Raw genomic sequence first — 12,134 nt, 5'->3', positions numbered from 1 at the left:
GAGAGGAGGATGAGAGAAACCAGACCCAACAATACAGATGTGCTGAAGGCCAACATCTAATACTTCACTGGCCTGAATCTTTTGCACATTTTTTAAGAACTTACATATACATAAATCCTCAAAGTAAACAAAACTATAATAAATAAAGGTATGTGCATCAATGTTATAGAATAAATGACAGACAATGAATGACGTCAGGATTATGACCTGCAACAGTGGCTGTTTAGACCAAAATTACCAGTTAGTTTTTCATGGGGGCAAATTACAGTCATAGTCAATAAATGAAAATATTCATTCCAATTTAATCTGACTCCTTGTCAGATTAAAATTATGTTTTGAAAATCTTTAAGCCTTAACTAACATATTTTTTTTTAAAGATTTTATTAGCTGTAGTGGCCTTCACTTGGCAGGGAAGCAGGCAATGAGAGATGGGGAAGGACACACAGCAAAGGCTGGGAATCGAACCCGCAACATCCAAGTTGAGGACAAGGGCGCTCAACCCCTGCGCCACCACGGCACACCCAATACTTAACTTTTTAATAATGTAAAAATAAAAATAATGCCTCTCACCATGCTGTCTTTAACCTAAACTCCTGGCTTAAGCTTCTTTGTTTTGAACAATTTGGCAAAATATTTTACAATGAGAGCAGAGGGTCACAGAAAGCACTTTAATGGCAACATCACCAACTGTGTGAGGCTGAGGAACATCGAGCATGATGCCAGCCAAAGTCACCTTAAGAATATATTTGTGAGGATTATGGTTTTCTAGTATAGGTTGTTTAATTCGGTCCTCCTGTGTCATGTTTTACCGTTTATTAGTCTCTGCGGTTTCACGTCTTACTTCGATTGTACCCAGCTGTGTCGAGTTCCCTTATTGTTCCTGTGTGTATTTGAACTCCCCTGTTGTGCTCTGTGTTTACTGGGTCCTTGACAGTCATTTGAGTTTATTTTGAGTCTCAGACTTTTGTTCTCTGTGTTCTACCTATGTTGTAGTTTACTTCTCAAACTGAACACAGTTTGAGAAGTAAACTTCCTCATCCTGGAGCCTAGTTGTGCAGCTCCTCTCCAACGCTACAAATCATGACAACTTTAAACAGAAATGTGGAACTTCTGAAAAGTATTATTTCCATGGACACTCTATATCAAGTGTCTTCAACGCCAGTCTTCAAGGATCGGTATCTTGGAACTTCTAGTTGAGAATTTGTTTGTTTTTATTCTGTATGTTTTGCTAATAATCTATTGTTCTATAATAACACACATCACTAAGCCGGTATTCATAAAACAATACCTGAGAGATTAAAACCTGCTTGGCTATTGATTTCCTGATAATAAGGCGCTGTCAAATATTGATCAAAATGATTGACTTTGTCAATGATTACCTTTGAAACATTTTAATATTTAATCATAGGAAAATCAAACATAGTTGTATAACAAACAAGAACAGCTTTATCTTTATAAACCCTTTACTGTGTACTTTAAGTTACATTCNTTATCGGTGCTTGAAATAGGTACAACATAAATTAGAATAAAATGTGAACTAAAATCACTTGACCTCTAAATTCTGCATTTCTCTGTGGTTCTGTTCTCACACCTCTTATGTTTCTGTTGTACATGTCAAAAAGAATAGATGGTTGTTACATGTGTGCAGCAAAGCGAATCAATTTGTTGAGAAGATACCCAGTCATATTCAATACATTTGGGAACTGAAAAGTTTATTTGCATTTGTTACTCAATTCAAGCCTTGATTTCCATTAGTTATGAACATTTCCTGCTTACAGCTGACGAAAACACAACAATTAAGATTAAAATATTACATCAGACCAATAAAAAAACATTTTAATACAGTAAAGTGCTCTTAATTAAAATAATGTTTGATATCTGCCTAAAGGTGATTTTCAAAAGGAACATCTGGTTAGATTCTAGTTATTAAGACATGCACTAAAATTGTCTAATCAGTCATTAAAATTACCTTGAAGAAAACTCGTGATTACAATTTGTCAAAGTACATTTGCATTTCAATAAGCTTTTCCTTCATAATTTTTGTGGTTACTACAAATTTGTTGATTCTGATTTGTTCTCAACTTTTCATTAAATGTTAGCAAATGCTAATAAATCAACATTAATGAAATTATTCCATATATTGTGGCCAAAATCTGACATTTCTTTGTTTACATTTCATACACTAAGTGGCCGCTGAAAGTGGTGTGGGTCTCCCCGACCCAAACATGTGAATTTGGTGCCAGTTTGACATACACCTGTTCCTCTGGCAGCAGATGCAGGAACACGGCGTTCCCTCCATTATCAGCTCCGTCTTGTGTTGATTTGTGGTCACTCGTCATGACAACTAACTTGTTGTTGTTGTAGAGATACAGTCGTGCTTGACATTCTCCTCCGGCGTGGTAGAAAAAGCTGAAGTAATAAACACCTGCAACTGGTGCTGTGAAGATCCCTGCACAAAAATAAGTAAATATCCGTCCATTATGTTAGACCCTTATCCCTAATGGGGTCGGGAGGATGAGAAAATATATAAATATTATTAGGTATATATGAGAGACTGAGAGACGAAAAGTAAGAGAGAGACAGAAAGAATGCAAGCACAGCTCTACCTACCTGTAAAGTGATTGTAGGCTTTGCCCACATTCGTTAGCACAGTATTGTAGATTATGGTTTTGTCTGTGTTGAAGGGTCCAGTGTGTCCATTTCCAGTGGCTATGGCACTGAACACCACTTTGGTTGAGTCTTGGTAGATAAATATTTTTAAAAGTAGAATAAAAAAAAAACTTTCAATTCTATGTTTTAAGTAGTTTTCTTATCAAGCAATTACTTTTTTTCTTGAGGTCAAGAATCTGGTTTTCCATCTCATTCAGTTTCTCTTTCATAGCTTTAAGCTCTCCTCTGAGGTTTTGAAGATCAGCCATCTTGATGAGTTACTGCGTCTCCAAATCTGCCAGTGACTTGTTCCTCACTCCATTTATGCTGTTTGAAGACTGTTAATTTTTAACAACTACTACATAAAGGTGTAAACCATTAACTGCAGCGGTGCAGATACAATGATGATATTGTGTTTGATTCTGTAAAACGTATATTTGATATTGTGGATGAATTAAAAAAATGTTATCAAGTATGCTCATGCTTTGAGTGAGTTTTGCATATTTTGGATATCAAATAAAATGCTTTATATTCCTAGACTGTGTTAAACCCTTTACAAACTTATATTCTCATTATAGTTTGAAATGTTCCAGCTAAGGATGAGATGAATAACCCTGTTCGTATACCACAGTTAAATATGGAGCGATAATTGTGGCAGATCAGGATCAGCAGCCGGTCAGAGTGTCCAAGCAGCAGAAGTTGAAGGTGAAACATCTAAGAAAGCACAACTCCTTAAATGTTTAGCAGCTATGAGTGGAGTGTTTTATGCAGGAGAGGATTTAACAGGTATAGTTTGTGTGTATAGGAATAGTTGGAGGGGTTCGCGATGTCTCGGTGCGAGGATGAGAGATAAAACTATGAAGTCCTCACTCTCATTCTTAATTCTCCATTTGGCCAAATGTATTGATTTAATAAATGTCTTGTGAGTGATTTTACATTCTGGTTTGTGGCTCATTTTTGTGTCTTGCCTGAAACATCTAAGAACCAGGAAGTGGTTGTTTCTGTCTCTTAAGAGATTTTTATTTTCAAATACAAGAATACAGTCATAATACTATGAGAACCTATTAGCAGAATAAAGCTGCGATATTGCCGGTAGAAAGTCGTTAAATCAAAAACCTTCGACGTGACGTGACCCACTCAGCCAGTCTGGGTCTTTCTTTGAAATAGAAAGTTGTTTAAACAATCGTTTCAAAGTCCTGGGGCTGATAATTTGATTCCAGTGTGTTAAAATATTAAGTATTTCCTTATTTGTAAAACCAACTACAACCTCAGAAGACCATCAAAAATTCCCCATTTTAGCGCAGTATGGTGAAAAGTTATAAAATTATGACTCGTCCAACTTTACTCGTATTTAAAACACAATTCAAAATCTCTTAGCCTGGCCCTTATGCTAATTCATAAGAAACTAACTGTAGCTCTCAGTAAAAGGCCAGGAAATAGACGAAGCCACTGTTTTTACTGTTAATGCAAAATGTTATGCACTTTTCATCTTATCTGACAAGCTGAAATATAAATAATATTGCTGCAGATTTTTCACAGTAAATGTTAAAAACTATATACCTTGTTAAAAACTAAACTGAAGAAGCTGACTAGTCACCAGAATGTACAGTTGTAAAAAGTTTTACTGTATTGAGTCTAAAAATGCACATCAAAGTGAATCATTTGCACTTTTTCTCTTTCAAACTGAGTAGATTAAAGTTTACTGATTGACTTAATAAACTGAACTTGAATATTTTGAGACTTATAACAATAAACCAGCTGTTTGTTAATACGATCATACAATGTTGGAGAAAGTGATTTGCATGGATAAATTATTAAATATTATCACATTTGCCATAGTATTTCAATTCTGGGGAGGGAAAGGCACTGGGGGGGGGAGGCATGAAAAGAATTATGATCCCTGGGGGTGTAGGGGCACGACAGAAAATAATTAGGAAACACTGCCTTAATTGTAAATATGACTGTAGATTCTGTTCAGATCAATTAGACACAGATTGAAACACATCATAGAAATCATAATGTCCACTCAGAGATCTATATGTAAAAAAAAACACTAACCATGGTCAGTGTCTGGTCAGTTGTTTTAAGCCATTCAAATGATCTCAATAATGTTTTTTCAGACTTGATGCAGAAGAAAACCACTAAAAGTAGTTGTGTAGCTGCTTCCCCAAATGTGTGTGTTTGGCTGCATCTGGACGTAGACCTGGTCTCCCTGCTGCAGCTCCATAAAGGCTGCATTGCCTCCGTTGTCAGCCGTGTCATTCAGTGTCTTGTGGTCAGAGCTCTGCACAACCAGCTGATTGTTCTTCATGAGGTTCAGACCCACAGGATGTCCTCCACCAGCATGATAGAAGAAGGAGAAGTAGTACATGCCTCTGACAGGTGCAACAAAGATACCTGTGGGAACAAAGAGTCAAATAAATTCTGTTGCCTTGTGAAAAACTCTAACTTAATGTTTATGCCCTTAACTGAGCCCTTTAACTTCCATGTAGGTGTTTTGGGGGCGACAGTTAAGGGGATTTTAATACACGTTTCAATTTTTATATTACATAATGGCTTTCATTCCTAGATATTATTTTAGGTTTAAATTGGAAAGTGAAAATTTTGGACAATTAAATGAGTCTTTCCAGAATATTTGAAATGGAAAATTACAACAACTCAGCTTACCAGTGTGCTGATTGTAGGCATTGCCCAGATTCGTTATGACTCTTGTGTAGACCAAGGTCTTTGATGTGCTGAAGGGTCCAATGGCTCCACCATCTATTCCAGCACTGAAAACTACCTTGTATGCTTCTAGATAAAAACAAAAATATAAAAGGAGAATGGTTCTAGCTGTTTCAAAAGCCTCAATGAAACTGAGAAACCAGTAAACAAAAAATTTAATAAATATGACTTTACCTTTCTCCTGAAGCACCAAAACCTGGTTTTCAGTTTCTTTCAGCTTTGTTTCCAAGGATTTACCTTTATCGTTAACCACCAGAACCTGGCTTTCAGTCTCTTTCAGCCTTGTTTCCACAGCTTCTAGTTTTGCTTTCACAGCACTGAGCTCTTGGAGCAAGATTGACATTTCAGGAAAACTTGACAGTGTTTCTGTTTCATTAACATCATCCTGGGCCAAAGTTAGACCACAGAACAAGACCAACATCCAAGTAGTGAAATTCATGTTGATGCTGTCCCCAAAACTCAGACTAAATGAAATGATTTCTGGTCCTTTTATATGGTTACCTGGTTAATATTTAACAATAATTGTTGACAGAGTGATTATAGGGTCTATTCACCAATCATTATATCCTGGTTAGATAAAGCATTTATCAGAAGATCTGCTCTGTCAGTGTCCTGAAGCGAATGCTGTGTCTCCAGTTGCTTGACTTAACCTCAAAGGACTAAGAATTGATATCCATACTTAAACTGATATGGATTATTATTAATGAAACAATTTTGTTGTTTTGGAAGACCCTCAGATCACTGTTCTCACTAAAACTTGGAAATAAATGTGAAGCCGGGATTAATAAAGCACACGGAGCTTCACATAGAAGGGGTCCTTTAATCTCAAAAAGACACTTCCCTCTGAGTTAAAACAAAATAAAAAAAAGAATGAGATTCAATATATGGAGAAATAAGTGGCCCGTATTTCGAATGGTAGAAAGCCTTAGCTTCAGCGAAATGGCGGGCTAACAACGCGGTTAGCACTCAACAGAGTAGAACGCAGCTTCACATAAAAGCTGAAATCGAACAGCATATAATGGCATAACAAACAAACAGCAGTGGCACCTCTAGAAGAGGACAAAGAGAAAAACATGACATTAGCTTAATCTCTGTAGCTTTGTCCACGGAAGGTAATTCAGTTCCAACATTAATTACCGAACACTTGGATTTTTCTCTCATGTGGCCATAGCCGTCTTCTCCACCAGGTCTCGGATCAAAAAATGTCCTTCTCTTCCGTTTTACCAGTTAGTGCCACAGTACATAAACAAGAAGGTTTTTCTACTTCCGGTAATTTTAGACCTCTCTGTAACAACAGCACCACATGCTGACAAAAACAAGAATTACAACCAGTCGGTGATATAAAAGCAAAACATGGTTTACAAAATACATTTGACATGTACCCATTTTTCACCTGGTTACATAAATTCAAGCTGTTACAATATGAAAGAGGTTAGAGCTTAAGTAGGAAGTTGATATGTAGAAAGTGTTTAAAGTTTTATTATCAATGGGAATGTTTACAAAGCATTGAACTGTCATCTTTGGACCTTGGTCGAAGGTAAACTTTACACCTTAAATGCACAACAATACCAGTTTAGACGTTGAGCAACTTGTTAAAATTGTATTGTGTAACATTAAAACATGCCTGGCTGCAACTGTATCGATGGCAGCTCTCCTTCTTCTATTCAGTGTTTGTAGCTTTTGGAGCAGCTCCTCTCCTGCTACTAGTAGCTTCACCGCATCAGTTCAGCGTTACACCGACTGATGACGTTGCTGTGATTCACTTTGTCTGGTATTTTTGTACAGATGTTTTGCCAGTTCTGTGATCATGTTAAGCAGCAACTTATATTAAAAAGTGTTTTATTTCCGTTTGAAAGCTGCCCGCTTCCATGGAAGGACAACAGAAAATCGCTCTTATAAACATGTAATTACTAAAATCACGATACCCTCACTTTGTATCCCTCTGAAAAATGAACCATTTAAATAAAGAAATCCCTCCACGGGTGATACTACGATAGTGAGCGTTCATTTTATAGCGTTCACACCGGAGCTGTAAGTGGTCCGGTGTGAAACGGGTGTGATGGAACAAAGGTACCACAGCACTTTTAAATTTCAATAATCAGAATACCAAAAATGCCTTTTCCCCATCCATACACCCTGCACCTTAAGGGGTAAAAAAAAAAAAAAAAGACGCGCACATTGCGCAAAACTCTGAAACAGGAGAAGCGGGACATAAAAGGGAGCGACGAACTAGATGTGAATTATGGAATAAAAACAGAGAATCCGACGTTGAACAGTGAAAAAATCAACATATTATGTGAAACACGTGACGATTAAGCAGCGCAGCAGGTGATGAGTGAAGATTACTGATGGTGAACGTCAATAAACGATAAAATAAATCTAACAGGAAAGAAACTAAAGTGGACATAGCCAACCAAGAGAGGACAATACTAATCAAAGGAAACTAAATGACACTCCACGACACTCATTAGGATTTGATTAAGAACCAGATTTGTTCTTTCTATCCAGTAAAACTATTAATCTATAAATCAATAGACAGGTCTATATGAAGATATAATCCATGTTTCTGTCTCATATTTCTATGGCATTAAAAGGACCTGGAACTTTTGTTTTTCCACTGAAGGCTGTGGTTTGCACAATAAATGCCATGTGGGTGAAATTTTATGGATGATACTCTGATGTCCCATTCTCCTGAAGGCAGCACAGAGCTGCGCCACCAGAAACTCACAAAAACACTGAAGAGCAGAAGAGTTATGATTAATGTAGTTACAGTTCTATCCATGTTTTAATGTTGCAGAGCTCAGTCATTTTGCAAATAGATCAAAGTTTAAACTGGCATGTTGAACATCTTTTATCTGATCATTTTGTGGAATATTTAACAAAAAGAAAATGGTAAAAAATACAAATATTTTTTCCACTCTGAATGGCTGCTATTAGGCCTACCAATTTTAAGTTGAATGTTCATTGCATTTTTCGTAGAGACCTGTTAAAATAATTTCTGTTCACATGGCTTTTTTGTTCTCTGGGAAATTATTTTGATGATAAATACAGAAACAAGCATAAAAATCAAAACATCTACAATATTGATAGTAATATTAATAATAAAATAATGGTCAGTGCAAAGTAGCCTACAAATTCTTTGGTGGGGGCGGTGAGGGACCTGGATAAAGGCTTGGGGGGCGCTGGCCCAAAAAAGGTTGAGAAACACTGACTTAAAGAAACTGACTGTAATTTAATGGCATCTGTCTCTTTAAGAAGCTCCTGCTCTTTCTGACACTATGTCTTCACAAAGTTTCTCTGAGAAGTACCACTTGTATAATGACCTCAGCAGATGTGCAGTTTAACCAGGTGTTTGCTAATTGCTAATGGGTGGTCTGAAGGAGCTGATTGGGGGAGTCGTGCAGGAGGGCTGCTCTGTGAGACTCGGAAACTGCAGCTCTGAGAAGGAGCTACATGGAAAAAAGGTCATTCAGTGAGAGCAAGCGCTTAGGCACCCCCTGAATGGTTGCCATGGACATTAAGTTTCTGGAACATGCTTGAAAGAATGAAAGCAAACCCCAGGCAGGGGCGCCTGAAGGATATTATCAAAGGGTGATATGCACAGGTGCTGTGGTGGCACAGGGCCAAAACACAACCCATGTATTGAGGCCTTAGTCCCCATGCTGGTGGTCGCAGGTTTGATTCCCAGCCTGGCGACATTTGCCACATGTCTTCCCCTCTCTCATAACCCTCTTTCCTGTCAAACTACTTTCAAATAAAGGCCACTAGAGCCAACAAAACCTTTTAAAAAAAAAAGGGTGGTATGCACAAAACTATCAGTTCACGTGATACACAAGAGTACAACAACATCTCTAGGGACACAAAACCAGCACAAACCTAGGCTCTCATGTATAATGTGCATGACCCACTAAAACTGTAAATCTATTCATTTGTTTTGTTTTTCAACAAACTATGCTAAATAATGGACATGAAAGCAAAGCCTACCCTTGTGACCCACAGGAGGAGGAGGTGGAGATTCCCAGATTCAGGTGGGTGTGTCAGAAATCCAGAGGAGGAAAAGTAGAAGCAAGAATGCTTGCTTTTTCTACTCTTTTTACAAACCTTTCAACTAGATTTAACTGTTTAACCCTCCCACGGGTTTAGTGCGATGCCCAGGAAGAGTGTAGCAGATGTCATGTTCAGCCAACCGGGTGACCCATCTTCAGTTCGTGCAACCACAAAAAAAAAGCTGTTAACAATTAAGTTTGATAATTAAGAAATTTTGTTTTTTAAGAAATTAAAAAAACATAAAATAAAGTCATAAGTATGAGAATAAAATCATAAAATTGTGAGAATAAAAACAATACTATCAGAATAGTCAAAATAATACAAGAATTAAGTCAAAATAAAAAGAATAAAGCTGTATGTATTTTTTTCATAGAATAATTATAACATTATTCGTATAATTTTTTATTAGTATGGCCTTAATACTCTGTCGTACCAAGATAAGCACATTATATTCATAAGATTTAATTATTTTTTTTCTGCTTACAACTACTAAAAACAATTAAGAATAGAATATTTCATCAAACCAACACAAAAACTATTTTCACAACCTAACGTACCTCTTACAGACTCATGTAAGAGGTACGTTAGGTTGTGGAAAGTCCAACATTTTGATGTATTTTTTCCTCAAATACAGCTTTGATGGGCTTCAAAGTTTAATCCTTATGGAAGAAAGATGTGCGAGTCCCAAATTAATCATTCAGAACTCATGGGTCACCAATTATCATCTCTATTAACCCGTTTCCCTAACTTGCCCCTGGTACAGTGAGCCTATTGAAAAAAACAGACTAGGCAATGTGTCACTGGGAAAAGCTACACCTCTGGTTTGTTATTTCAGTTCAACTTCCTGGTATCTTTTCAGCTCGGCTAAGCTTAAGCAGAGATGAGTCAGTGAGTTCATGTCAATGATTCAGTCTGCTCCGGTAGTCTGCACCCCCAAATTAGCATAGTAATTACTCAGGTAATCATCGTGCTGATGCATTTTGGCTTTGTTCTGCTGCTTGTTGTGGAGATAAATGGCAACATCAGGGCATGAATCACTACTGTTTGTTGTGACCCTTTGTAAAAAAAGAAAATGAAATAAAAATTTTGTTGGTCATGATTGATTCATGAAGACAACAAAAAAGGGTAAAACATCCACAGGGGTGAATACCTTTCATAGGCAATGTAATAACCCAAGTCTGTATGGCCATGCATACTTCTGCATGGGAAACCCGTTCCTTCCTGCAGGAGGGCAACAACATTGCCTCAAACATTAGTTACCCTTCCATGGATACAAGTCGCCTTGGGCAAGAGTCGGTTTTACTTCAGTTTTTAAGATATTATTGAACCAGATTAAGACAAGACAGTTCATAGTTGACATATGGAAGTCTAAAACTCTGGTAATTTGTTACATTACAGACAAAACATCATAAAAAATACATGCAAACTATATTAACTGCTCCTTGGCAGCTTCGGTCCCCCCGTCAGCACATGCGCTTGCATATTCATTAGTGATGAGATTTTTCTGCTTTTCTGCTAGATATCTTCTTTTATGCCTACAATGATGACGTCTTCTCTCTTTAAAGCTTTGATAATTTCAGCAACTTGAAGAAAACATATATGTGTAAACTTTGCAGAACTCCCAAAGGATAAGAGTGAATGCAAAGGGTTAGACAAGAGGAAACGGAGAAAAGAGAGAAATGCCAGGGGGGCTAAAGCCAGAGTCAATGAGTAACCATTTTGTTTAATGAATGAAACTGGAATCAAGGAAGTGACAAAGAATAAGGGGAAATTTTACAGAGATCAAGGTATTTAGAGGGAGTACTTTTAGACAGAAAGACTAAGCTGAACATGTATTCAAATGTGGTATATTGGGATATATATCCTTTTTGTGATATGAAATAGTCCATATGATGGTATATTATTTTTTTCCACATCATCCAGCACTATTTCAGGGAATGAAAGCCAGTATGCAACACAAAAGTCAGTACAATTTATGTTTTTGGACATAATTTGTTCAAAAACATAAAACAAATTCTGACAAAGCAACAGAATGTATTTGACTCAATGTTTCCACAGGTATTTTTGTTGCATCTGTTAGAGGCATGTACTACTTCTCCTTCTATCATGCTGGTGGAGAACATCCTGTGTGTTCAAACCTTAAGAAGAACAATGACCGCTGATAAGATGGCGCTGAATGATGGGGCTGATAATGGAGGCAATGCAGCCTTCATGGAGCTGCAGCAGAGAGACCAGGTCTACGTCCAGCTGGGTGCAAACATATGTTTGGGGAAACAGCCACACAACTACTTTTAGTGTCTTTCTTCTGCATAAAGCCTGAAAAAACGTTGATGTGATCATTTGAATGGCTTGAAACTACTGACCATGGTTAGTCTTTTTCAATTTGATTTGCTAATCCGTTAAAAAAATTATTTCAATCTGGAAAGACTCATACGGAGAAAAGGAACGATTAAAAGATTTAATGACAAATTGAATAACACTTCTTTGGCGCTCGGGCCCCGGCTGAAGATTTGAGCTGTGAATTGCAGTGAATTTGTCATGTTGGTGTCGAGTTTTCTAACCCACATGCAGAAACACTCCAGAGACAGGCAATGCAATCGTGAAATTTATTTACAGTGAGTACAACAACCAGTGTAATCTTTCCTCTGACGGCTCTCGGGGAAACTAGGAAGAGACGGAGGGGGTTAGTCAGGTTCCGGGATTGTGCCGGGGAA

At 37.3% G+C, this 12,134-nt stretch overlaps 2 protein-coding genes across 3 annotated transcripts in view; both read right to left on the bottom strand.

The window, feature by feature from the left end:
- Positions 1-1,992: 1,992 nt before the first annotated feature.
- On the bottom strand, positions 1,993-3,363 carry LOC103153148 (complement C1q-like protein 3). Its single transcript, XM_016661736.1, has 3 exons — positions 3,276-3,363; positions 2,611-2,808; positions 1,993-2,449 (listed from the first exon to the last, which is right to left on the bottom strand). Exons 1-3 carry the CDS (start codon positions 3,361-3,363, stop codon positions 2,169-2,171), a joined length of 567 nt encoding a protein of 188 aa, XP_016517222.1. The 3' UTR covers positions 1,993-2,168.
- A 1,361-nt stretch (positions 3,364-4,724) lies between these two features.
- LOC103153146 (complement C1q-like protein 2) overlaps positions 4,725-12,134 on the bottom strand; it is a 64,225-nt gene continuing 56,815 nt past the window's right edge. The window contains exons 1-3 of one of the 2 annotated variants that reach the window (XM_016661747.1): positions 5,548-5,841; positions 5,317-5,442; positions 4,725-5,046 (exon numbers count right to left, since the gene is read on the bottom strand). In XM_016661747.1, the coding sequence (XP_016517233.1) occupies positions 4,766-5,046; positions 5,317-5,442; positions 5,548-5,812 (672 nt within the window). In that variant the 5' untranslated portion in view covers positions 5,813-5,841 and the 3' untranslated portion in view covers positions 4,725-4,765. Of the gene's footprint in view, positions 5,047-5,316; positions 5,443-5,547; positions 5,842-12,134 lie in introns of those variants that run through there. The other variant, XM_016661746.1, reaches the window with a different exon arrangement.

This window comes from Poecilia formosa, unplaced genomic scaffold (genome assembly GCF_000485575.1).
Source record: "Poecilia formosa unplaced genomic scaffold, Poecilia_formosa-5.1.2 Scaffold341, whole genome shotgun sequence".
In the NCBI taxonomy this organism is placed as follows: Eukaryota; Metazoa; Chordata; class Actinopteri; order Cyprinodontiformes; family Poeciliidae; genus Poecilia; species Poecilia formosa.
Note: the sequence above shows the minus strand (reverse complement) of the source record. Positions and strands in the feature narration are given on the sequence as shown.

Bases quoted from the DNA above. Each gene is read 5' to 3' on its own strand.
- LOC103153148 (XM_016661736.1), bottom strand. From the start codon at position 3,363: ATGTTTCACCTTCAACTTCTGCTGCTTGGACACTCTGACCGGCTGCTG. The intron at 2,809-3,275 runs GTATACGAACAG...TTGCTTGATAAG, and splicing joins TCGCTCCATATTTAACTGTG to AAAACTACTTAAAACATAGA. The intron at 2,450-2,610 runs GTAGGTAGAGCT...ATTTTTGTGCAG, and splicing joins AGCCTACAATCACTTTACAG to GGATCTTCACAGCACCAGTT.